Source organism: Carettochelys insculpta, chromosome 1 (assembly GCF_033958435.1).
Source record: "Carettochelys insculpta isolate YL-2023 chromosome 1, ASM3395843v1, whole genome shotgun sequence".
NCBI lineage: Eukaryota > Metazoa > Chordata > Testudines > Carettochelyidae > Carettochelys > Carettochelys insculpta.
Window position 1 is genome coordinate 354156572 of NC_134137.1, and position 27699 is coordinate 354184270.

The 27699-nt window shown below is 44.6% G+C and overlaps 1 protein-coding gene across 9 annotated transcripts in view; it reads left to right on the forward strand.

The window, feature by feature from the left end:
- The window catches only part of LOC142024640 (uncharacterized), a 105559-nt gene that overhangs the window by 20574 nt on the left and 57286 nt on the right, over window positions 1–27699 (forward strand). For 5 of the 9 annotated variants that reach the window (XM_075016783.1, XM_075016826.1, XM_075016801.1 and 2 more), the window contains 2 exons: window positions 3621–10982; window positions 12461–13510. In XM_075016783.1, coding sequence (XP_074872884.1) covers window positions 5962–7431 — 1470 coding nt within the window. In that variant the 5' untranslated portion in view covers window positions 3621–5961 and the 3' untranslated portion in view covers window positions 7432–10982; window positions 12461–13510. Of the gene's footprint in view, window positions 1–3620; window positions 13511–27699 lie in introns of those variants that run through there. The other 4 variants (XM_075016822.1, XR_012648505.1, XM_075016792.1 and 1 more) reach the window with 4 other exon arrangements.

Consider the following 27699-nt stretch of genomic DNA (forward strand, 5'->3'; position numbering starts at 1 on the left):
CTGTCTTTCTTTTTAGTCTGCTGAGAAGCAGAACTTTAAAGCCCAGAACTTTGAAGAAGCAAGAGCTACTAGTGAGGCTGGACAGGCTGGAGCCGTTTAATTCATTTTTATGAGACTGTGGATGTGTGTAGCGTGCTTGTGTTGACACACAATTCTAACTGCTATTTTTAAATGAGAAATTTAGTACTGATATTTTTAAAAAATCAAAGATTTTATGATTTTTTTTTTTTTTAAATCAACCCTGATGGGGGAACGTCTAAGCAAGGAGACGGGGACAAGAAGCCAAAAAATTATAGACAAGTCCATACCAAATTCACAGTCGATTTTTAGGAACAATAATGGAGTCCCATGTCATGATAAAGACTAATGAACTAAAGCAAGCAGCAGTGGTTGATCAGATCTATGTCTGTAAGTCTCCAGCTGCAGGGAGCTTCAGGACTGCCAAGAACTGTCCTGCACTCTGGTGGCACTTGGAGGTGGGTTTGGTCTTGACCCTACTCCAAGAGCTGCCATGCAAGGGAAGGACATGCCCTGTCCCTCCCAAGCCTGGTTAGGACTTGCAGCTAGGAGCCTTCCTGACAGGGCCTTCCCAGCAGGTGAGGGAAGATCAAATTGCAAGGGAAGGGCTTATGTCAGAGTTTATAATATAATTTTCAGTGACATGAAATTGGTAGGGTCCTAATTAGAGACAGTAACTAAAGTGTGTCAGGGATCCGAAAGGGTCAAGTTTGGGGAAACTAGAAGGGGAGGGGAGGGATATGGTCTAGAATGACCTAGACAAATGGAGGATTGTGCCAAAAGAACTCTGAGTTTCAACAAAGACAAATGCAGAGTCCTAAACTTAAGGTGGTAAGAATCCCATGTACTACATTTGGCCTTTTGTGCCCAGTTCTCCTCCTGCCTCCCACTACAGAAATGATGTGCATAAACTGGAGATCCAGTGGAGGGTAACGAAAATAATTAGGGGGCTGGGGCACATAACTTATGAGCAGAGACTGAGGGAACTGGGCTTATTTAGTCTTCTGAAGGGAAGAATGAGGCAGGATTTGATACCAGCATGTAATGAAGAGGGTTTCCAAATGGTAATGAGCTAGGCTATTCTCAGTCGTGGTAGATGAGGGAACAAGAAGCAGTGGTCTCAAATTGCAGTGGGGGGTGGGTGTAGGCTGGATATTGGGAAAAACTGTCACTAGGAGTTTGGTGAAGCACTGGAATAGGCAGTCTAGAGAGATGGTAGACTCACTATCCTTCAGGTTTTTTTAAAGCAAGGCTTGATGAAGCCCTGGCTAGAACAATTTAGTTTGAATTGGTCCTGCTTTGATCAGGGGGTTGGAGTAGATAACCTCCAGAGGTCTCTTCCAACTCTAATCCTCGGGCCCCAAGAATACATTCCCCTTGAGAATTTGAAATGGAACTCGAGATTTCCTTCTTTGTAAAGAACTTTAAGATCGACTGATTAAAAAGTGTTCTATAAGTGCTGGTTATTAGCATTGAAGTTTCACTGTTCTGCTGTCAGCAACTCTACAAAACCCACTAGCAAAGTGCTGGTCTGATATTCCTCTAATACTGATCCACATAGAAGATGACAGTCTCCTTCTGCTATTGGTTAGTCTGCTCAAGTCAGGGGTCTGTGTTATGGATCTTAAGGTTCCAATCCTGTTGATAAATCATATAGGGGTTAATGTAATGCCACATGATTTTGGAATTTCTATTTTTAGTCTGCATTTTTAAAAATCTAGGATATTAAACAGATCATACTGTCTTAACACTGAAGGTTGCAAAGTCAAGCACTCAAAAGTTAGGAAATGCTAGAATGAAGATTACCAGTGGAGCCTTAATTTGTGTCCGTCTCCCTGTCTCTTCCTACAATTTTTAATTATGTGATGACGTGCTGTTTTTCCCTGAGTCCCCTGTCTCACTCAGTGCACAGGGTGGACTTGTATTGGAGATGAGTCTGAGCTGTGCAGTAAAAGAGGCTGCTATCTGTAGGACCTCTGCGTCACTTCTTGCAGTATCTGGAAGGTATACAATAATGAGGCAGAGGATTGCAGGATCAGAAAACAGAGTCTTATGGTTAAGGCATTTAAATTTTGATTTGGAGAATAGTATGTTATCCCCACCTTAGCCACAGAGTTCCTGTGTGATGCTAAGTAAATCACAAATATCAAAATTTTCACACGTGGTCATTAACTGTTCTATATTTTCTTGGTGCCCAGTTTAAGACCCTGGAGCAAGATTCTGTCACTTTCTAACATTTGAATACTTGACCTGCAAACCTTGACATAGCTTGTTGAATGTAATAAATGTAGAGATGAGTGAACTTTGACTTAGCAAACTCACTTTTTAAACACAGGACACAATACATTATTTCTAAAATGATCTTAATCAGTTAAAACAACTTACTGATGCAGTTAGTTTTACTTTTATATCTGGTTTTATTTTAATTTTAGTATTTTGAGTTATCAGTAATTCTAGTAGTGCGATTGTTTAAAATTAAAACATTCTGAAGTTTTAGAGACGCTTGGACACTGTATTAAGAAAGTTGAAAACAGAAGTAGCCTATATGGAATGAATGCTGTTTGTGGTTTGTGATGTCAACAGCACTCTGTTTCTCATTATTCTTTTTGGCTGGGAGTTAGTTTATATCTCACTCCAGTACAGTCATTATTATGTACAGTTTTTTCTCTGTGTGCTGTGGTAACTCCCATAAGTCTTGGGTGGAGTCACATGCACACTGAAAAGTTCTGCTTTATTGTTAACTCCTTTATTCCTGCAAATGTGACTGCAAGTGACTTGTGTTAATAATACTCCTTTCATGCATAAGGATCACAAACTTACTGCATCTATAGAGGGAATAATTTCAACAGTTGCTGCAGTGTAGCCACCTCTGGGATGAAAATTTGCAGCTTTTTAACAGCACATAAGGTGTAGAAAAGGCTCGTGTCCAAATGAAAATGGGGGGAGACTTTAGTACATAGACTGTAGGTTGCATTTTGGCCAGGACAATTTACTTCATTTATTTATTAAAGAGCTTATGAACTAGTACCTCATTTTTATATAGTGCTTTTAATCTATAGATCACAAAGTTCTTTAGGGAATATAGCAATCGTTATTCCCCTTTTGCAGATAAGGAAACTGATACAGAGGGAGGTAAAGTGACTTACCCAGTTTCACCGAGCAGGTCAGTGGCTGAGGTGGAGCTCATGTTTCTTCTTCGAGTGGTCCCCGTGGGTGCTCCACACTAGGTGTCAGGCTCACCCCGGTGCCACAGATTGGAAAATTCCTAGTAGTCTCCATCAGGTCGCGCATGCGCCGATCCTTCGCGCACCTTCGGTCACATGTGCGATCCGGTCCCCGCCAGTTCCTTCTCAACCGCCAACGGCTGCAGACGGATTCCAGTCCGGCTCCAACTCCTGAGAAAGATAAAACTATCTCTTAATTTTGTTAATCTTGTTAATAGTTATTACTTTGATAGTTTAGTTAGCATTGTTAAAGTTGTTTTTCGTTGAATGTAGATATAGTTTAAAAAAAAAAAAAAAAAAGGGAGAAAGAGAAGAACGGGGGTGGCCTCCTTAAGCGGTCTGCTATCCTAAAAGCCGCAAACGTTATCTTTTTTCCAGGACTGATTACCTGTTAAGTGCCCTGTTAACATTCAAAGACTAAACGCCCAGGCCGAGATGTCCTCGCTGAGGTTTAAGAAATGTGCGTCATGCCACGAGGCCATGCCTGCCTCAGATGGGCATAGCGAGTGCATCCGTTGCCTCAGGGAGACCCACGTTCCACAAAAGTGTCCTCACTGCTCCAAGCTCACGGCCAGAGCCAGAAAGGACAGGGAGATGAGGCTGAAAATGATTTTATTTGATAAGGCCCTCCAACCTGAACCAGCAGAGAAGCCCCATAAAGAGGGGCCCTCAGGGTCGCACAAGAGGAAGGTGGCTTCCCTAACCTCCTCTGTACAAAAGAAAAGGAAGCTTTCTCCAGCTCCATCCTTGCCGGTAGCACCTGTGAGCGGGACGAGTGGAGCACAGGGCTCTGACCCGTGGGCTGATCAAAGCGAGGTGACTGTAGCGCACACAGCGGCGCCGGGGCTTCCAACCATTAAGCAGTTGGCGCCGCAGGCGCCGGGATTGGTGGCACTAACTCCCACAGCACCGAGCCTTGCAGCACTGACGGCGCCAGAACAGGGGTGCCTGGCACGGGACCCAACGGTGCTGGAGGAAGCTACCTGCGCGGCTCCGTGCACAGGGGCACCAAGCACGGCACCCACAACAGCACTGAGGTCCCCGGCACGGGAGGGGGCGGCGCCTGCTTCACAAGGATGGGGAAAAGCAAAGGCCAAAACATGGCACCACAGCCCATCCCCGGAGGCCACCGCGTTGCCGTTATCGCCTAGCTCCCCCCCACAGAAATACATCGGGCAGCAACTCCAATGGCTTGCTTCAGACCTCCATCCCCGTTCCTTCAACCACCATCCCCCTGGCTCAGACAACCTTCACCAGTCTCCAGTAGGGACCCCTATGAATACTATCACAGAGCATCTCCGCCTCTCTCTGCGTCATCATGGAGGTCATGCTCGTCTAGACCCCATGCGTACATTTTTCAATCATGGTCTAGATCCCCATTACCGGGCCCTTGTCCTTGCTGTTATGGCCGTCCCTACCATACTGAACACCGGCACAGGGGGTCCAGGTCCAGGGTTAGATCCCCACCCACACCTTGCCAACACCCCTTCACTCAGTCTCGCTCCGTGAGAAGAACACAGCCTCCCCAGGCGGATGTTGGTCCACAGGCCCTGGACCTCCCCTCTGAATCCTCAAAAGGGCAAGCATATGAACAAATCCAGGAATCGGAGGAATAAGGGGAGGTATATCATAGTGACTCCTCTTCGTCCTCCCCATGTGAGGGGATTGTCCCTGGGGATATTCCCCCCCGCCCCCGGACAACTTTAGGCAATTCCAAGAACTATTCAAGAGAGTAGCACAAACACAGGACATTCATGTAGCAGAGGTGCAGGGGAAACATCATAAACTCCTGAAAAATTTAAGACCCCCGGCTTCATCTAAGATCGCTATCCCACTAGATGAAGCGATTATGGAATCAGCCACCAACATATGGCAGACTCCAGCCACTACCCCTCCCACAAATAAGAGGGTGGATAAGAAATACTTTGTTCCAGCCAAGGGCATGGCATTCCTGTTTAGCCACCCCCAACCAAATTCCCTGGTAGTCAAATCATCACAGCAGAGATCTGAGACACCCCAATATAAATCAGGAGGGTCAGAAAAAGACGTGAGGAAATTGGACACGTTTGGTAGGAAGGTCTATTCCTCCTCTACCTTACTACTCAGTATGGCAAACTATGCAGCACACCTGTCAAACCACAACTTTGACAGTTATTCCAGTCTGGCTTCCCTTATGGATTTCCTTCCAGAGGATAAGAAACCTGTGCTGAAAGCGATCGTCCAAGAGGGTACGCGGCCTCACGAACAGGAGTCCAGATTGCCCTGGACGTGGCAGACACAGCAGCATGCTCCACAGCCACAGCAGTGGTAATGTGTAGGGAATCGTGGCTCCAGACGTCCAGCATTCCCAGAGATCTGCAAACAAAAATTGTAGACCTTCCATTTGATAAACAGAAGTTATTCACAGATTCAACTGATTTGGTCCTACACTCCAGCAAGGACTCGAGAACCATGCTTAAGACCCTGGGCATATATACCCCTCCATACAGGAGGAAGAAGTTTTACCCCCAGCAAAGGCGCTACGCTTATCAACCTCAGCGTACACAATACCAATGGAGCTATGACCAAGGGCACCACCACCAGCAACAACAGTATAGGGCCTCCAGACGATGCCCCCAGCAGGGTCACGCACCCTCGGGGCAAGCCCTGAGACAGCAAGTTTGACAGGTATGTGGAGGACTGCAGTATCAACACCATCCCTCAATGCCAATCCCAGCACATGTTCCATCATCAGCTCAAACTGTTCTACTCTCAATGGCAAAACGTCACCACAGACAAATGGATTCTGGAGATTATAGCCACGGGATACATGATCCCCTTCCAATCACTACCTCCACCAAAACCGCCCACCCAGTCCTTCAGGGACCCCTCCCACAAGACAAGGTTAAAACAGGAGGTAGACCACCTCATATTCATAGGGGTGGTGGAGAGAGTTCCGGAACAGTTCCAAGGGAAAGGGTTCTACTCACGGTACTTCCTAAGAGAGAAGAAGACGGGGCTGGAGGCCAATCCTGGACCTACGAGCCCTCAACCGGCATGTGCGCAAGCAGCGTTTCAGGATGGTTACAATTGCCTCCATACTTACAGCATTGGACAATGGAGACTGGTTTGCAGCCCTCGACTTGCAGGACGTGTATTTTCATATAATTATTCGCCTGGCACACAGACATTTCCTCCGCTTCACAGTAGGCAGGGAGCACTTCCAATACAGAGTTCTTCCATTCAGTCTCTCCTCAGCACCCAGAGTGTTCACCAAAACACTGGCGGTAGTATCAGCTTACCTACACAGACAGGGTGTGTTCATTTTTCCATACCTGGACGACTGCCTACTGAAAGGGGCCTCAAAGGCAGAGGTCCTATGCTTGATACACGTCACTACAAACACATTCGCCTTGTTGGGCCTAGTTATCAACCTCTCGAAATCAAAGACCGAGCCTGCGCAGAGTATAGAGTTCATAGGGGCATGCATAGACTCTACTACATCAAGAGTATACCTGCCCGAGGCCCGTTTCCACACCATCAGATCCCTGGTACAAGTGATGACGTACAGCCCTACAGTGCCAATCCTGACATGTGTACAACTGTTGGGGCACATGGCATCCACCACGTTCGTAGTACAGAATGCCAGGGTGCATATGCGGGGCCTACAACATTGGCTGGCGAGTGTTTACAAACTGATAGTCCATACCATCCACAGGGCAGTGTCGCCCACAGCGGAGGTGCGCAGGTCACTGGCATGGTGGGCAAATCCCAAGAACTTACTAGTCGGGGTGCCCTTCCACCAACCACAAATCGCGATTTTCCTTACAACAGACGCATCCCACATAGGATGGGGAGCGCACATAGGCAACAAAGTAACTCAGGGGCTGTGGTCCCCCGTGGAAAAAACATTGCACATAAACATACTAGAGGTCAGAGCAGTGTTCAACGCGTGCAGATGCTTTCAGAAATACCTGCACGGCAAAGTAGTCGGGATAAATACCAACACCACTACCACCATGTTTTATATCAACCGGCAAGGAGGGGCCAGATCCCATGCGCTCTGTGCAGAGGCGGTCCGGTTGTGGAACTAGTGCGTTGTCAACAATATAACGCTAAAAGCCTCATACCTACCCGGTGTCCACAACATGAAGGCGGACCAGCTAAGCAGGCGATTTGCACTCACGCACGAGTGTCAGATCCGTGCTGATCTGCTCTGACAAGTTTTTCACAAATGGGGGGTTCCCCAAATCGACCTGTTTGCCACTTACAACAACAAACAATGCCCTCAGTACTGCTCCAGAGTGGGCATAGGACAGGGATCCTTGGGGGACACCTTCGCGGTGCCGTGGAAGGGCCCTCTACTCTATGCGTTCCCTCCCACGTCACTCATTCACAAGGTTCTAGAGAAAGCCAAAAGAGAGAGAGCACGCATAATACTGATAATCTCAACCTGGGACCGACAGCAATGGTTTCCTCTGCTTCTGCACATGTCATGCCGCCTGCCACTCCCCCTACCGGTAGTGCCGGACCGTCTCACACAGGCTCAGGGGTCCATAGTGCACCCACATCCTCAAAGACTCCGCCTACAGGCGTGGCTAATCCATGGCTCAGCACCTTAGAGAGCACATGTTCGGAGGGAGTGAAACGTGTCTTGGAGTCCAGTCGAAGGACTTCCACCAGAAGGACTTACGCACAAAAGCGGAAACGATTCATCTCCTGGTGCTCTTCCAAGCAGTTGGTTCCTCAGGGTGTCCCTATAACTGCAATTCTAGAATACCTGCTGGAGCTAAAACAGGACGGACTCTCCCTATCCTCTCTAAAGGTCCATCTTGCAGCTATATCAGCATTTCAACATAAAGAGGAAGGGCCAACCATATTCGCCCATCCTATGGTCACACGGTTCCTAAAGGGGCAGGTAAACTTGTACCCCCCTCGGAAACCGCTATCACCATCGTGGAGTTTGGACTTGGTCCTCCACACGCTGTCGGGACCACCCTTTGAACCATTGGCCACGGTACCTCTCCGGCTGCTCACCCTGAAAACAACCTTCCTTCTTGCCATCACGTCAGCCCGCAAGGTGAGCGAACTCGCAGCAATAATGGCAATGCCACCCTGCACAGTATTCTCGAAAGAAGTGGTGATCTTACGATTACACCCAGCTTTCCTTCCAAAGGTTTCCTCAGAGTTCCACGTTAACGAACCAATAGTATTACCCTCATTTTATCCTAAGCCTCACAGCTCTAGCAAAGAGGCGCGGCTGCACCTGCTAGACATAAGGAGGGCGTTGGCCTTTTACATAGACAGAACTAAGCCCTTCTGGAAAACGGACAGACTCCTGGTGTCTCTCGCACCCAGGTCGAAAGGGGAAGGCCTCTCCTCACAAAGAATTTCAAATCACATTGTATCCTGCATAAGACTGTGTTATGAGCTGAAGAAGACCCCTCTGCTAGTTCCGCCCAGGGCTCACTCCACCAGAGCGATGGCAACGTCGACAGCCTTCTTCAAAGGCATCGCGTTAAAAGACATCTGCAGAGCGGCAACTTGGTCATCTTACGACACCTTTGCCAAGCATTATGCCATGCACCGGGTGTTCGATGAGGATACATGCCTATCAACAGCAGTCCTATCAAGGGCAAGCTGCACATAAGTGGACACCCACCTCCCTAATCGGGGTCACTGCTGGGTAGTCACCTACTGTGGAGCACCCACAGGGACCACTCGAAGAAGAAAGAGAAGTTACTCACCTGTGTAGTAACGATGGTTCTTCTAGATGTGTCCCCGTGGGTGTTCCACTACCCGCCCATCCTCCCTGCTTCAGAGCTCTGTTTTTGTGTTTTTCAGAAGCATCCGGGGCAGTTGGTCAAGGAACTGGTGGGGACCGGATCGCGCATGTGACAGAAGGCGTGCAAAGGACCGGCGCACATCAGCGCATGCGCGACCCGACAGAGACTGCTAGGAATTTTCCAATCTGAGGCGCTGGGGCGAGCCCGACACCTACTGTGGAGCACCCATGGGGACACATCTCGAAGAACCATCATTACTACACAGGTGAGTAACTTCTCTTTCTTGAGTCCCAAACCACTGATCTGTCCTCTGCCTCCCTGTATGGGTTTATGGTGCCTCAAATTTTGCATCTCATCAGAAACCCAGTATCTCAAATGGCTAATACTGTGCTTATACATTGGTTTAGTACTAGTTCAGAGGAAAGAATATTATCTATTGAATTATAAACATCGTTTTCTTCAGCCTTCCAGTTTTTCTTGCAGTTTTCCCTACCACATACATGACCCAACTCTGCAGAAGGTAGGATTTATGTCAAGCTAGATAATGTAGAATGTAATAATGTCAGTTTGTCAGATTATAAGGTAATAATGAAATATAACAGTTCTGTTCTGATAATATTATGGCCCCTTTTTGTCTGGAGAGATGGTGGTTAGCAGTGGCAGTGAGGATCTATGAGCAATGTTTAATACTTTAATTCATAGCTTGGATAGTGTAATAGAGCAGCAGTTTTCAAGCTTCATTGCACTGTGACCCCCTTCTGACAACAAAAATTACTACACCACCCAAGAAGGAGGAACCAAAGCGTGAAACTGCCTAAGCACTGCCATGTAGGCAGGTCGGTGTAGTCCAAGCCCCAAGGGCTTCAACTCCATGCAGGGTACCTCTGTAACGTGAGCCCTGCTTCTCAGTGGTAAAGCCAAAGCCCTAAGGTGGAGGTGGGACTTGAGTTTTGGCTTTGGTCCCAGGCTGCAGAAAGTTTAATGCCATTCCTGGTAACCCCTTAAAATAGTTGTGACCACCTTTGGCTTCCTCACCCACTGATTGAAAACTGCTGGAATAGAGCATAGGCTAATCAAACTCAATGCAAAATTTGAAAGGCTCACAAGTAAAGAGGATCTGCATTAATTTTAAACATTTTTATTGGTGGGAAAAAAAAGATGGGTGCTTTTTTTCCCCTAACTGCCCGAAAACTAATAAATGGCTGAGGGGAAGGGATTTTTTCTCCACCTTTAAAAAGAAATCACTTCGTGGAACAAACCAAACAAAGTTTTCAGCTCCAAAGTAGAATTGTTCAGAAAGCTGTAACCATGGGCAAACACGATTATAATGAACTTCTCAAAATTAAACTCACCTACCAGTGAAAATTGTAGTGAGGGTAATGCACTGCAAATCTTTATCATTACAAAATATTTTTTTTGGTGATTTGATACTATATAGTTGATCAGTGCAGTTATTTAAAATTTAAAAGTGTACTTTAATACATTTTGAGCTGGTTAGTGACTGTTGTATTTTTTAATTTAGAAGAAATAATATGTTACAATTTCTGTAACAGTATTGTATTAACGGTGCATTTCTTAGACCTGTTTTATACGTGCACCACAGAAGGGACAAATTATAACAGAGAAGTCCTTAAATACCAAAAACATCTCTGCAGCAAGTAATTGTTACCACAGAAGCAAGGAATTAAAACTTCAGTAAGAATATACAGGAGAAGCAGGTGAACGCCTAAAAAGAGGTTTTGTTTTCATGCAAGTGATGCTAACAAAAGATTAAATGTTTACAAGGAGAAACAGCATACAACTGATATTTGTCCCTATTGCTTGAATCAGTTTTACATCCCATCGCTGCTCCCCACACCTTCCAATGCACAGTGTTACGAGGCAAGCCATCAGACCACTAGAGGGATGATCCTTCTGTTTTTACAATAAAGTATGTTCATTTTGGGGACCTTATCCAAAGACTACTGATGTGAATGTAAGTATTTTCATTAACTTCCTTTGTACTTGCCTTAGGCCCTGGAAACATTAGCTGTACAATGTATGTCTTTGGGGTCATTTTTTCCCATATTCAGTAAAATTTTAATCCTCCCTGCAAATTAACCAAGACAGTATTTTAAAGATGAGTGAAATTGTTCTGAAATAAACCACCAACAATAAACACTTGCTTCAACTATTGCAATAGTGGCAGTGGCTGGAGGCCTGGTCCCTTTAAATTGCGGCCGGAGTGTGATGGAGTATGATGGAGAGTGATTCAGGCAGCACTGAGGGCTGGGGTGAGGGGGCATGATCTGCGGGGTGCTGAGGGCTGGCTGCCTCAGCACTTCCCCTTCCAGTGCACTGCCCCTTCCAGGGGCAAAGTTACCACCTCACCCCAGCCCCCGCCTTGCCCAGGGACCCCACTAGCAGGATGCATTGCAAACATAAGAACATCCATACGGGGTCAGACCAAATGTCCATCTGTCCCAGTATCCTGTCTTCTAATAGTGGCCAATTCCAGATGCCCCAGAGGGAGTGAACAGAACAGGTGATCACTGAGTGATCCCTCTCCTGGTGCAAGAGAGCTTCGCACCTTCTGGCCGTTTCTACACTAGCAAGTTCTTTTGGAAAATCAGGCCCTTTTTCAAAAGAACACATGGAGTGTCCACACACAAAATGCTCTTTTTTTACATCTGAAATGGAAAGAATGCGACTCTTCCGGAAACCCTCTTCTACTCCCAGATCAGGAAGGGTGCCTTCTTTCAAAAGAAAGCATGTGTAGACGCTCAAGGGGCCCTTTTTCCAAAAAGCAGTCTTCATGGTACCAGATTTTTCAATCCCGGGCCTGCTCTTCTGAAAGAGTTGGAGTTGTGTGGATGCTTTCTATTGAAAGAGTGGATCAAATTTTCAGTCTGCTTTTTTGTGTGTGGATGTGCGGTTTCAAAAGAAAATTTTCCAGAAGATCATCTTTCAAAAGATCGCTGTAGTGTAGACATGGCCTCTCAGAGGAGGAAGCAGGACTTTTCCCCAGCAGAATATTTCAGTTGGTTTTAAAATTACATGCAAATACATTTTAAACGAGACTCTTTGAAAACCATGTACTTTTTATTGTACTAGCAAGGAGATATACTCTAGGGTTTAGTATTTTTACTAAAACAAGAATTCTAACCCCTAAGCACCATCAGGAATAGCAGCTCTCTGCTCTGCTTTAGTTGTGGGAGGACAAAGTATTAAAAATATGAATGCTGGTCTTGGCTGTTTAAAGATGGGGCAGAGCCTTTCAGTTACTATTAAAATTAATTTATTGTCATTTGTGCACATGTATTGTCTAATGATTTAAGATCAGAAACAATTTTAAAAGTATTTTAAAACATGCATTTTTCCTGATAGTTTATATGGCTGTATTTCACTAAATAGATGGTCTCCTTACTGTATGACCTATTTGTTAACAAAAAGTGTCTGGTTTTGGCTCTCCAGATGAATTACACAAGCTCAGTAGGACTCCACCCTATATCTTGTACCAAGAAGCAATTCATAGGACTCTCCATTGTTTCATTTATGTTATATATCAGTTGCTTTGCATTTTCTGCATGTATTCTGATCTCATGTACGTGAAGTGTGGAGTATGGAAACTATTAATTCAAAGAAACTTCAGCAGCTCAAATAAAGTTCAGTCCTGCAACAGTCTGCCCTATAGAGTTTCATGGAATACTACTGAAGTGAGCTTTTTAAATAGAATACTGAATAACTGCGCTTCCAGTAAAAGTACCTTAGCATGTTTGATGTTCTTCATAATTCAGTAGTGGAGTTAACTGTTCATGCACTTGGCATGGCAATTATACGTATGCAACTGTGTTGTTAAGAAAAACTGAGATTTTAAGAGTTTAAAAAAAACTGCTCCTAAACCCACAAGTCTCTCATGTTCCCAATTGCTGAAACAGGTCTTTGCCCGTGAAAGCTTATGCTCCAAAAATCTGTTAATCTGTAAGATGCCACAAGACTTCTTGTTTTTGCTGATGCAGACTAATACAGCTACCCCTTTGATACTAATTACCACACCCTGGCTTCTCCATTATTACCATATAAAGCAGGTCAGGGATCTACAGAGTATGAGGTAGTGTAAAACTAATCTGGTGTATCTGTGGATCTGATTTTGTCACTCTTCCATATGCCATGTAGTATCTTACTCAGTAACCAGTCCCATTGGAATTAATGTTGCTCACAGAATAAATTGTTCACTGGCAAAATACAAGCAGGAATATCTGTGAAGCAGTTTGCATTTTGCTGGTTTTGTTTATTTTTTTTTAATCTATTTTGGGCAATACGTTCTAGGTGTGAGGTGTTGCTTTTAATTTTCTCTTTTAAAAGAAAAAAGAAAAGTCAGTGGGTGGGAAGTATCAATATCAGTTTCTCCTGGTTTACATGGAATGAAGACCTACATTGTATAGTGCAATTTGTTAACTTGTTTCTGTTCTTTGTTGAGTAAATGATGATTCAGGCATTTTTAACATATTAAAAGCTCAAGATTGCCAAAAGAATTTTTAAGCTGTATTCTCTTTTCTAGCAGTCATCTAAAAGGACTCACCCTTTCGTGCTAATCCACTGACTGTTCAGCAATCCCAGAACATATAACATGCATAACATAGGGTTAGCTGGCAGGTCTTCATGAGAACAAGATTTACTCCTTAAGTCATTTAGAACCTCTGATTCTGATTGAAAGCTTCAGTCGTGTCTCTCCTTTCCCTTTATCCCTTTGCATACAATATTATCTTAAAACAATGTCTGAGACAATTCTGTGTGAAAACTAGGGACTCCAGAGATTCCTGCAAATAGTTTAATAGTTTTTGGTTCCAGTCCATCAGTTTGCACAAATTCTGTCGTCCAAATGTCTGCTTTCTCTTTTGCAGTTGAACACACCTACTAAAACAAAACAAAGCTAAAAGCAAATGTAGACCAAATTCAGTTTTACTTGATTTTATCTTTAAAATGTTGCAATGTGCAAATTCTATGGAATTTCAGTTGGAAACTCTCTATATTGGCAAAAGTTTACTAGAATCTGGCCCCATGGCAGCTTGCAGGCAAAAGTTAATCTTACCAAGCCTTGGAATTAATGTGAACTTGCATTTTGAGTTGGTAACTAAATTTCCTGTGTCCAATCCTGGTATCTGTTTCAGAAAGGATGTTGGGAAAAACTAAGGTTCAGGAAAGAACTACAAAAGTGATTCAAGAAGTGTGTGGTTCTGTGTTACGCTTGTGGCCAGATTAGATGGCCAGGATGATAGTTTCTGGCCTTAAAATGAGGTTTCCACACATCACTCTAGTTGCTGCTTCTCTTAAGCCTCTCTGAATGTAGAGAGTTATGTTTATGAAAATGCTTCAAAAATGTTACTGTAAAAAGTTCTTTTTCATATCAGTGTGTTGAAAATGACACTTCCCCCTTTCCCTCACCATGCCCAGGAAAAGCCATAATGTACGTCACTCCTGCACAGGCACCAAAGTGAGGGATGTGTACATGGTACCCTCTCCATGGGAGCTATAGAGAAATTGCACTCCTAGTGCTTATCTGAGCCCAAGCTATGCATGGGACAGGCACCACTACTTACCACAAACAAACCTGCTTCTTTGTACTGTTCAGCAGAAATGGCTGTTCAGGTTTAGGAGCATATACTGCACCTTTTAGAGATTGCAACTCCTGCAGTTACAACCTGTGTGTTTGAAAATTCTGAAATTGATTGTGCTTTCCTGATGCATGGTGTCTTTTGGATATCTCCTTCCATAGAGGAGCTTTATATATTGTCCTTAGAGAGATGGCCCAAATGAGGAGCGATGTTTATTCCTGGATCCCAAAAGGGGCCATTTCTTCCTGTGGTCCTATTCAACATGTACATGCTACAACTAGGTGAATGGAAAGCTTATGTTCCAAAAAACTCTGGTAGTGGCTAAGGTGCCATAGGACTACTTCCTGTTTTTTTGCAGACACAGGCTAACACATCTACCCCTCTGATACTTGGAGCTTGTTCGTTACTCCATAGTTGCCCACAGGCCGGCTGCTTCTCCCATATTGTAAAAATGGGAAAGGAAGAAAAGCTATGCTATTCGATATCAACAGTTTAAAGTGTTTTTGCAAATGGTTATTTTTCTAAAAAGGCAGGTGATCATGCCTTTTTAAATCTCATTGAAAGAGCTCTCCTAGAGTAAGTCATCTGCAGCTGTAGAAGAGCCCTCAGAGGCAAACTTCACTAAAGCTCCCCTTCTCCCTTGAAACAATGGAGCTGACAGAGTTCCCAGAGGCAGGGGAGGGGAAAAAAAATACCCTGATTTGTTTCTTTTGAGTTATATACGCATGGAAGAATTCCCTAGTGTTCCAGTGGTGTTTTGGTTTTAAATCAGGCAGATCTATGCAGGCAACACTTTTGCAGCCTCAAACTTCTATACACAGGATTGAAATAACCAAGAGCCCATCCCCAGGAAATGCACAATAGTGCTGATATGTCTTTTGCTGCTAAGGAAGTGGCCTCTGTTTATAACCAACCAGCAATCTGCAAAAGCCCAGAGTTTGGACAGTTGCCAGGATAAATCATACTAAAAGTTTGTTTCCTTTTTAATTCTCTTAGCAGATCTTCATAGTATTGCTGTGTCTTTCCACCATTTTAAACCTATCTACAAGTGCCAAGTTTTGAAACCCCAAATAATGTAGTTTTTCAATTAAAAAAAAGGAAAGGAAAAAAAGACCAGACCCTGGAGAATAAAAACGTTTCCTATAATTAATCAAAGTTACTGACAAATATGATATACTGGTGAGAGGAAGGTGAAAGCATATTAGACTCAAGAATTATCCCCAACTGTTTCCCACCTCTGTTAGTAATCTTTTCTTTTAACTATAACTGGCAGTAGAAATATGACATAGTATTTCAGAAAATGCACTGAATTAAACCACACAATGTTTTGATCTTGGGGACATTAGGAGCCCTCTAGTGGATTTTTCCATTTGAACACAAGCTATCTTTCCACAGGGGGTGGCATCCTGTACACATTAGAATATGGCAGTCAATTTCAGACCCACTTTAAGTTTGTATGTTGAATGATGACTTATGTTTTGACTTTCATCTCACAATTTTTCACGAGTCTTCAATTTTTTACATATATAGGAATTATTTTTCCCCATGCATAAACTATAAGCTGTTTCCAATATATATGCCAGGGCTATGGTTACACTCAAAGCAACTGTCAACAGACACCAACAAAACATCTTCCAACAGATTGTGGCTGTACACTAAAGTGGATCAAAAGAGCAATCTACTCTGTCAACAGAGCAGCTGGACTGCTTGGCCCTCTCTTGACAGAACAGCCAACTGGAAGCTCCAGCAAACAGGACTGCCCAGGGAACTGAAAGCCCTGACTGTTGTCAGAAGGCCCCCCTAGAGTGTCCACACACCTTTTTGGTGGACAGATTCTGTCAACAAAGGTGCTCTTCCTCATCTGGGAGAGGCAGAAGTTGGTGAAAGTGCTGACTTTTGTCAACATACTGTGGGTAGTAACAGAGAGGGAGCCGTGCTGGTCTATATACTATCAAAACAAAAAAGCAGTCAAGTAGCACTTTAAAGACTGACTAAATAATTTATTAGGTGAGCTTTCATGGGACGGACTCACTTCTTCAGACCATAGCCATGCCAGAACAGACTCAATATTTAAATATTGAGTCTGTTCTAGTATGGCTATGGTCTGAAGAAGTGGGTCTGTCTCACAAAAACTCACCTAATAAACTATTTTGTTGGTCTTTACAGTGCTACTTGACTGCTTTTTGTTTTGATACTGTGGATAAAATGCATTTTGCATGTGGACGCTCCACTAGTTTTGTTGAAAAAACTCTCCACCCATAGCCTAGGGCACTGCAACCTGTGGCTCTGGAGTCTTTAAGCACTTATTTGTGGCTCCCAATGATATAATTGCAAATAAAAAAAAAGTCCTGCTTATTTTCCATAAATGAGTGTCTAACAGCTCAAAAACAAATAACTCATATCTAAATGGCAAACAATATGTAATCTTGAAACACTGGATAACTCCCCCTAGTGTCCTCCAGAGAGAGAGAAAGTTTGGGAGTGAAAGTCAGGACGACCATGGTACAAATGCACGTAAAGTGCGAGGAAACAGAATATGCAAAAGGTTTGTGAACATCCTGCAGTGAGCATGTATCCTATTACAAATCATTATGTGCACTGTTCTTAAAATAGGGGTTACAGAAAGTATGGTTTGATGTTATTAAGGGCTGTCCCATAGTCATATGCACTGAGGCTCTTGAATTACTGAATTTTTTGCCAAATTGGAGAAAATGAGCCTGCTGTTCTGGTTGTCTATCCCTCTTATACACCATCCAAATGCATTCAGTTCTCTCAGCCACACAGAAACGTCTTATGTGTCACAAAAGGAAAACTTTCTAAGTCTACTCAACAGTAGCCACCGTTTAATATCTTATGTTAGTGGTGCACTATATGCAAAGGTTTCAGCTCATTAATGTTAATAAAGTATAATTTTTATGCTTCCCATTAGCCCTTAAGACACACACACTCTCCGCTATCAAAAATATGTGTTCAATGCTCCAACTTAATACTCTGGGAGATGCATTCAGCCCTATGATATGTGGAAACTAAATTTAAAACGTTTGGTATAGGTTACATTCAGCCTTTCTGTTATTCCAGGGTCATAGTTGAAAGCCCAGAATGCATCATTTCTACAGTACATTCTTAAGAGGTAAAGGTGCAGAACTTCAGAGTGACACAGATAAGCTTATTTACAGTGTTAACAACAGAGCGGAAGACAAACATGCAAGGCAAACTTTTCAAATTAAAATGAAATTATCAGACTTCTGGTTCTCTGAAAGCTGGACCTGTCAATGGTTTATTGCCTAGTACAATAGTTTGTAGTGATCATTGTAGTACTATATCATCTCACTCAGCTCTTGAAGTTGTTTCTTTATGTGAATAACATTTTGCTGTTATGGGCATGATAGAGACCCAAGTCCCTGGATGCTTCTCTCAAGTGCAGAGATAATTTGAGCATATAAAATGTATGCTGCTGCTCCTGCTGGTGTTATTTTGTCTTGGACTTCCTTTGGGAATTTAAGTGTATCTCTTGCCTTAAACAAGGCCTCTTTCTCAATTGCAGGGGTTGATCACACCCACCACAATCTCAGGGATCCTGACATCTTGTGATGCCTCTTATAGCCACATGGTGATTAGCACGTGGTAATCACTCTGGTAATTCAGACTGAAAAACGCCTGAGAATGTCTTTTGTATCTTTTTCAGATATTAGCCATTACAAGTATACAATGGCTTGCGGGAGCTCATCATGAGTCTTGTATATTGTTCCATACAAATGCCACTCTTCCTTTTTGGTCACACAGAGTCTGTCATGATTTCAGCTGATTTGATATACCTTTAAGATGAAGTCACTCATTGGCTACGTCTACACGTGCCCCAAACTTCGAAACGGCCACACAAATGGTCATTTCGAAGTTTACTAATGAAGCGCTGAAATGCATATTCAGCGCTTCATTAGCATGCGAGCGGCCGCCGCACTTCAAAATTGACGCGCCTCACCGCTGTGCGTCTCGTCCAGACGGGGCCCCTTTTCGAAAGGACGCTGCCTACTTCGAAGTCCCCTTATTCCCATGAGCTGATGTAGGAGGCGTCCTTTCGAAAAGGGGCCCCGTCTGGACGAGACGCGCGGCGGCGAGGCACGTCAATTTCGAAGTGCGGCGGCCGCCCACATGTTAATGAAGCGCTGAATATGCATTTCAGCGCTTCATTAGTAAACTTCGAAATGGCCATTTGCGTGGCCGTTTTGAAGTTTGGGGCACGTGTGGACACGGCCATTGAAAATAAAGATGTGGTAAAGCAAAAGCTTTGCAGCTGTGCAAATCGATGAGCCTTGTTACCTTTACAATAAAAATGCAAGTGTTAAAATTGTTCAATGAGGTGTTAGGGTAGGGAATCTGATCCAACGTACAGCACTAGAAGTCCTCGTTTTCCCCTTTGTAAAAATGATTATACATAAGCATTTCATGGTTTTTTGTGAAGTTTAACTAATATTAGATGTTTTCAAAGGGAAAGTACTATAGAAGTGCGGAGTATGATTTTTTAAAAAAATTATTACAGTCCTAACAGCAGTAGTCATTAGGCTCAAGAAGATATGAGAGTCCACACTGAGGATAGGATCACAAAGAGACTTAGGTACATAACTAGGGGTGCTCAAGTCCAATATGTAGTATCCATTGCTATTCACAAAATCCCTGCTCAGCTGCCACCTAATGCTGTAAGTGCCTAAAATTCTTTAGGTACTTAAGTTTCACTTGTTAAAGATTACTTGTTAAAGTATCCATGGCACTACCTTTCAGCAACTGTGTGCACAGCTACGAAAGTCTTGACCCAACCCAGTAACTTGGCACCCAATGTGTCTAAGCTCCAGCAGGATTCTCAAATGGGGCATTCCCCTGTTTCTCTTACATTTGGGATCCAAGCTAGTAGGCATGCTCCGAGCATGTCTAAACCCTGCAAAATGGCTAGAAAAGGAGCCACACGCACAGACACGCCGCCACTCCATTTTTAGTTATTTATACATGGTGGAACCACTTTAACAGGAGACAGTAAGAGAAACCAGCCTTGGAATATTCCCTAGCCTGGTGGCTCAGGCATTCGCCAGGGAGCTGGGAGACCCAAGCTGAAATCCCTTTTCCACTGCAGACAGAGAAGGAAACTGAAACCATCTTTCACATCTTGGCAGAATGACCTAATCACAAGGCTACGAATCATGGAGGAGGTACCACTACTTCCTGTTCCTTTAATTTTTTTTTTCCCCTCAAAAAGAGTGGACCAGGCTTAGATGTCTAACTCCATGGCAGGGTTTACGGGTGTGAATCCTGAGAGGAGCTATGCATCTCCCTCCAGCCTTGTCATAGGCACCTATTCCCTTGAGGGTTCAGAACAGATCCTTTTCTTCAGCGTTTCATACTGGCTAGCTTATGTGGCTCCCTGCTCAATATGCTGGGTTTTGTGAATCATATGCTTAGGTACATAACTCTTCTCGTGGATAGGTACAGATAGGTAGGTACCTAACTCATAAATGGTAAAACCATTGAGAATTGCAACATCATTCAAGCCTAAGGGCTTCTCTATTCTTACTGGAAGATCCATCTGCTGGAGTAAGAGATGTTGATGTTAGACTATTGAGGATCTGTTGTCACTAGGGAAGTAAATCAATTCTGATACATTGATTCTAGCTGTGCTAACGCTGTAGCTAGAATAGTGTATCTGAAATTGACTATTTGCCTAGTATCCCAAGTGTCAAATTCTGACTTTAGCTATTTTTGCATAGCTACCATTTAAGTTAGGGGGAGTTATATACACATGCGTGAGGACAGGCTAGAATTGACCCAGTGTCAGTTACTAGCTTGCTTGGTCTCTAGGAATTATTTTACTAGGACTAGTTGCACTACTATTAGAGCTCACACTTTTAAACAGCTGCAAGTTCTGAAGAACAAATAAAATGGAGGTTACCAGCATATCAGTCCAACCTTTTGATGTTACATTATTGCTCTGCTTATGAGATAGCTTCTTTGTTCACTACAAGAGACTTCTTCAAGATGACATCTAATACTGGGTAATAAATAAGCCCGTTCATGGGCAACTCTCAGTTGAGGAGAGAAATGCAGCAGATTCCCTTTCTAGGACCAATGGAGTCCCAGTGCCTACTTTCTTCCTCCCGTAAAGAAACAGTACACTGAAGTTCAATGCACTACTGAATATGGGAGCATGAGTTATCCCATCGTGTCTTAGACTGTCACAGTGTATATAATAAAAGCCTTGAAGTGATTTGTCTGTTTGCACAGCAGAAGCAGGAAAGGTAACTCATTAGAGAAAGAGATTTAATTCCTCTAAACAAAATGTGCCACTTCCAAATATAGGATGTTATCATTAAAAATTGGAGCTAAGTGGGTGGTCTTGTTCATTTTTTAAATCAAGCTTCTTTCAGCTATCCACAAAATGATCTTTATGGTTGTAGGCTTTCACTTCACTGCTGGAAGCTCTGGCATTGCCAAGTCCTGTGCTGGCAGCTCATGAAAGATCATGAATTTCGCTCTAAAGTGTACAGCCAAAATAAAAGAAGAGCAAAATAAGCCCAACAATTTGAAAGCAACTCATCTTCCTTATGTTATCAATTGTATCTGAATTACAGTTCAGTGGACAATCAAATTAGTTGCCAGAATCCTAGGAAGCTTTATTATAATACTAGAAGATTTACCTGAACTTGCTGCAGTCCTTCGGTGTAATGGGCTGGCAGTGTGGGGAGAATGCAGGAATCGGTTTGGGGGGCACAGGAGGAAGTCGGAGGGCGTGGTGGGGGATTCTGGTCAGGGGATAGAGGTGTAGGAGTCAGGGAAGTGGGGGGCTCAGACCAGGGAGCGAGAAGTCTGGGGGGCTTGTCAGGGGGCCCCGATAACTGGCTTCTCCAGGGCAGGCATGGATGTGGAGCCCAGCCCTGGCTGCCAGCCCCTCCTGAGAGGTGGACAGGGGACTGAGGCTGTGGTATCTGAACCAAGCCTCCAGCAAGGTTCCCCTGGGGGGCGGGTGCTGTCAGGCAGGGGCCAGGGCTGTGATGCCTGCCCCCAGCTATCAGCATTTCTCATGGCATAGGGCAGGGCTGTGTGGCCCAACCCTGACCCCAGTCATATTCCTCAGAGCAGGGGATGGGACTGCGTGGGCTAGCTCCAGACCCCAGGGGTGTGCCATGGGGCTGCACGGGCTGGCCCCAGACTCCAGCGATGCTGCTCCAGGGCAACGGGTCTGCTGGCTGGCACTGTGGCTGAGGGTTGGTGGGGAGGGGTTTGAGACAGGAAGGCCACTTACCTGTACTGCTGGCCACTCTCTTACTGGTACATCAAGTTTGATCACTGTGCTGTCCAGATCATTAATGAAGATGTTAATACCAAACTCAGAACAGATCCCTCTGGAACCCCACTTGAGACTTCCCTTCCATCTGACATCATTAAATTAATAGTTACTCTTTATTTGCAATTGTTTAACCAAATATGTATCCACATAATGGTAGGTCCCCCAAGCCCACATTTCTCCAGCTTGCTTATGAGAATGTTGTGGGACTACGTCAAAAGTGTTGCTGCAGTCCAGGTATGTTATGTCCACCGCATTTCTCTTATCCATGAAACCAGTTACCCATCGAAGGATATCAAGCTGGTTTGGCATGAGTTGGTCTTAATATATCAATACTGGCTTCTAATGATTGCCCTTCATTCTCCATGTATTTGCAAACTAAATATTTTATAGTAGCTTCCCAGGTATGAAAGTCAGGCTGAGTAATCTATAGTTTCTTGGCTTCTCTGTTTTTCCCCTTTTAAAGACGGGAAGCATGTTAGCCACGTGGGCTCTGCTCTAACTCCAGCTCTGCAAGATTCCAGGGTGTTGCAGCAGTTGCCATCCTGGGTTGCCCAGGGTCTGGGCATTAAGGCAGAGGAAATCCTGGATGATCCAGACCCTATGATGGACATCCTGCCTTTCATCTATCAGCTTACCATTGATAAAAACAATTACAGACATGGCTAAGATTCCATGGCAGATCCCAGCCTTGCTGACACCTACCGCAAAGCACAATGAATGGTGGTGCTTTGTGCCCTGCAAGGACTATGTACATCTGTACATCAGTACTCTCACCCTCAGCCTGATTAGTGTTGGCCACTGCTAACCAGCAGGAGAGGTAAAGTTTTCAGGGCCTGGTTAATTTGATTCCATTAACCAAGGACTAAACAGACTGGGAGTGGCTCACACCTTACAAAAGGAGCTTCTCTGCCCTAGGTGTTAACATCTCCACATTAGAGTGACAATGGGCCATATCCCCCCCATCTTATCTGACCTGTTTTTTCCTCTCTTCGTACATACTACTGATAATGGGCTTTGTCAGCTCTGGCCCTCCATCTTACTGGGACCCCACTCTTTAAATACCCCTCTGAAACCACCCCCCCACTCCTGCATCTGATGAAATAGGTCTTTCACCCCAAAAGCTTATGCTCCAAAATATCTGTTAGTCTATAAGGTGCCACAGGACTTCTTGTTCTTGAAGATACAGACTAACACAGCTACCTCTCTGATACATATCTCTTGTACATGTTAAAGTGATTCATCCTGGTTTTGCTTTTGTGAAAACTTGCACTTCTTCCACTCTGTGTTTTGAAAGGAGTTCTTGGGCACTTTATTGCTCAACTAAATTTTCCCTCTTATGCTTTTTTAGATCTGAAAAAAACTAAATATGAAGGATCACAATGAAAAGATTTTAAGGTCAGAAGCCCCCATTATGATGATCTAGTCTGAACTGTTATCAGTGGGGCTGACAGGCTTGCTGGACCCCTGGGCAAGTCTGCAGCGTGGGGGTTGGCTCCTTGCCCTCCACGAAGGGTTGAGGCTGACGGTGGAAGGGGAGGGGCTGGGAAGAGCTTGGCTCAGCCAGCACTTCCGGGGACACCCACAGCGTATTTTGCCTCCCTCAGGAAGGCTTTATTGCTGCCTGGAGCCCACTGCATGGGGCTCCAGTGACAATTTAAAAGGCCTGTGATTCCAGCTGCCATTACTGTAGCATCAGCAGTGTGCAGAACCCTGAACCCTCTTGAGTTGGTGGCCCCCAAGGCAGTTGCCCCATTTATACCACCCCCATCAGTGGTCCCAGTTCCTGGACAATACAGGCTTTGGACTATTCCCCAGTAATTTCTCCATTATAAGTCTAATTTTTGTTTAAACTAAGCCATATTTAAAAAAAAAATTAGTCTAGACTTAAAAATAGTTGAAGTAATGGATCAGGAAGAAACATTGGCCTAGCATTGCTCATGTGTTTTACACCAGTGTAACTGTACAAATTTCAGTGGAGTTAGTCCAGCTTTATTACTTTTATCAGTGTGAGGAGAAACAGACCCACTGACAATGAATCATTAGGAATGCAGGCGGAAGTGACTAGGCAAAAAACAGACACAAGTGTATTGTCAGTGCAGTGGTGCAAGGACTGAATGTAATTGGCAACCAAAGGAACAATTTAAGTTCAACATCTGACTTGTTTTGAAATAGTTTTATAATCTGGTTGGTCTTGCCTTCAGGATTTAAAACTTTTTAAAAATAATCCTTCACTGGGAAACTGCAAACAGATAATATTTATTTAGGATTTGATTCTTCTACCATTAGGTTAGTCCCTTTTTCTGTACGTAGTCTTAAATACTCATGGAGCAAAATACAAGTCAAAGTGAGTAATGCAGTATTTGGTCCTTATTAACAAGACTATTTTCTGCTAATTCCAATACAAACAAACCAGTCTCTATTTTTAAAAACTGAATCACATGGCTCAAAGGATTTGTTTGGGGACCGATCTAGCAAACACAAGGCCTAGTGCATCAAGTGGTAGAGCTGTGTGTGTTAACAAAGTAGCAAGTGCCTGACACAGTCACTGAAGCACTGCTACCATGGCTCTGAGGAAAAGGGCTTCTGGGCCAAGTTCTGGTTGCAAAAAGTATTGAGATGTCAGAAAAGAAACTAGCTCCTATTTGATTCTTTCTATATTCAGGGAAACAGGACTTTGTGTATTCTTTGTTAATAAATGGATTGCTTCAGAGATGCCTCTAGCTCTGTCATCAATTTGCCCTCATAACAAAACCATCCTGCAGAGCCCCATTTTTGGCTAATGAGGGGTATAGTATAGGGGTGTGTATCTCCTAATGTTGAGAGTACTTACTCCCTGTATCCCCTTGTGGCTCAAATCTATGGGTAGCTAGTAGCTGTAACATCTTTTTGAATTGTTTTGAGTCTGTGGGTAGGCAGTAGCTTCTGGGGAGTTTTGAGGTCACAACCAACAGTAGCATCTACTGGTTCAAGTCTGGAGTGGTCATAAGTGAAGCTGGGCTCTGCACCACTGGCTTCCAACCCAGGGCCCTGGGACATATTACAAAACCTCTTCCCAGGATTACTTCCTATTGCACCTCCTGCTACTCCAGAGACCCAGTATGTGCCTGGCTACTTACTTTTCATATGTACTCAGCTGAAATGGTTCCTGAGGTTCTTCCCACTTACAAGCAGGCAGGAGCTCTGCTATTTCTCCAGTGGCAGCCTGCAGCTCTGTATTGAGATCTGCTGCCAACAGCATGGCTACTTGCCTACCTGGCTCCAATCCCTGCTGGCTCCTCTTGCCTCCCTTGGCCCCTCAATCTTTCCTGGCCCCCACTCCCTCCCCAGGCTCCTACCTACCCCATTACTCTTGACTCCTGCTGCCTCTCTGGGTTCCCCAACCCCATTGCTTTCTCCCCCATTTCCCCAACTCCCCATCCCAGCTGCACACCCCAGACTAGTCCAAACATGTACCCAAGCAGGTAACTGCTGCTGCCTGTGAAGGGGTGGACTCAACAGGCTTCCTTGTGTCCCCTCTGGCAGAGAGCTGTGCTGGTAGCCTGGTCTCAGCGGGATCACTTGTTGCTGAGGGGACTGTGTGCTGCAGCCACATGTACTCTGTGATTCTGTGGCAGTCATCTATTGCTCCAGTGGGAAAGAGCACATGAAGAAAGTTGTTTGGGGCCTTGGGAAGGTGGCTTACAACAAAACTGGGCAAGAGTCACTTTGGGAAGAGAGTGGTGACATATCTCTGGTTCAGCTTGGGGGAATGCTGGATGCCTCACTGATTAACAAGTCCAGGCACTAATTGATTACCTGATACCCTTGACCAAAAGACAGATACACCATTCCTAAACTTGGCTGGTTGTTATAGCCTGTGTGCAATGCACATTGCTGTAAAAGCAGCCCCCCTTACTAAACAGGTGGACATTAAACCCAGATAGGTTAATTGGAAAGAAGCTTACAACAGCTCCATAAAGTGTCCCTTAAAGAGTGGGGGTCAGGGGAGATTATAGGGTCCAGAGAATCAGTATGTGGTTGGGGGTGGCTGCAGGAGTCCAGGAGCCAAAATACAAATTCACCCAAGATGCCATTTCCCACCAGATCAATCTGACAGGCCAGCCATAAAAGTGGGTGGCCAGTCAAGGTGCTGTAGTCAGGAGGATGACAATAGTCAAGAGAGTGTTGCTGGAGGATGCATTGTTGGCAGTCACTAGGAAGTAGCCCATGGCTCTAATGGCAAGGAGGGCCTGCCATTGTCCCATACCCTCAAACTATCATCAGGTATCATTCTATATGCAGTATTGTCATCTAATCCAGTTCTTCTTTGAGTGATTGTTCATGTGTATTCCAAGTTAGGTGCTTTCATGTGCATGCATGAAGCCAGAATATTGGAGTAGAGGAGACATTTCACACCTCACCCTCCATCACAACCATACCAGCAACAACCCAGGGACAATAAAGGATATAATGGATATAATGGGCATAGGCACTCTCAGAACTCTGGTCAGGGATGTGGCCAGCAGAAACCTTCCTTGGGCCCTAAACTGGCCTTTTGAAGGTACAGTAACCTGTCAAGTTATGTGAGGGTTGTGTTCCCAGGCACCATTGTATAACTCAAATTTTGCCTAAGTTAGGGGGTGGCCTTTCCCCCTAGCAGAATGCATGTTCTGCAGCTGGGGAACCAGCAGGAGCACCTGAAGCTCCTTTTGATAGGTAAGTCCTGGGGTTGGGAGGTAGTTGGGGAGGGTTAAGCCTGGTGGTGGGTTTGGGCCAGGGGAGGGGGTCGGGGGTTAAGCCTAGGGTGCGTTAGAGCTGCAAGGAGAGCGGGAGTGCAGTTGAGCCAGGCCATGTGGCCCTGGGCGGGGGTTCAACCAGAGCTGCACAGGGTGGCGGAGGGGTGAGCTGAAGCCTGGCATGGGGGGAGGTGAGCTAAAGCTGGGCACAGGGAGCGGTGAGCCAGAGCCACAGGGGGGAGGGGTTCAACTGGGGCCACACAGGGCCGGGGGGATTGAGCCAGGGCACAGAGGAGCGGGATTTTGGGTTGCCCTTAACTTGTGTTAATGTGAGTTAAGTGCATCTCTCAATTGCACATTTCAAGGGATTACTGTGCGATCAAAGGTGATATGCCAATTATTCAGCTGGAGCCTTCCTATCCCATCTTTTAGGTCCACTTGTGTTGTACTGAAAAGTACTGCATGGGATGTTTTGGGGGGAAAAGGCAAAATGCCACATTGATTGGTAATACACATATAGCAATCAACACTCATCATATGCATGTGATATATTACACTCACACATGCACACACACAAGCACAGTCCTGTCTTGTTGCTGTTACTAGTAGTTGTTTCCCCTAACTGCACTGGCCGGGTGAGTTAGATGGGGGAGGTGTGGAACCAAGCTTCTGCCGATCTGGATCGGTGCTGCAGTGCTGACAAGACAAACCGGGGGTCCCCACGCAAGATTCCTTCTTTTTATAGTGTCCTCTCTCTCATGCAGGTTGACACCAGTTAGCCACCTCATGCATATGCATAATCTGGAAGAGCAATCTTATGAATATGTATTTAGACATCTATGGCACCTTCTCTGGGTGGTGCTTCCAAAAGCAGACACTTGCTGGTGACTCCCAAGTCATCCATATGTCCAATCTTGTTTCAATGAGCCCAGTTCATGGGTTCCACTGTTCTTCTCATTGGTCTTGGATCTAGCTTCTATCCATTCTCCAACCCTTGAAATACCTGGAAGTGCCTGTCTTCCAAGCCTTAGCCATTCACACCTCATTCACTCA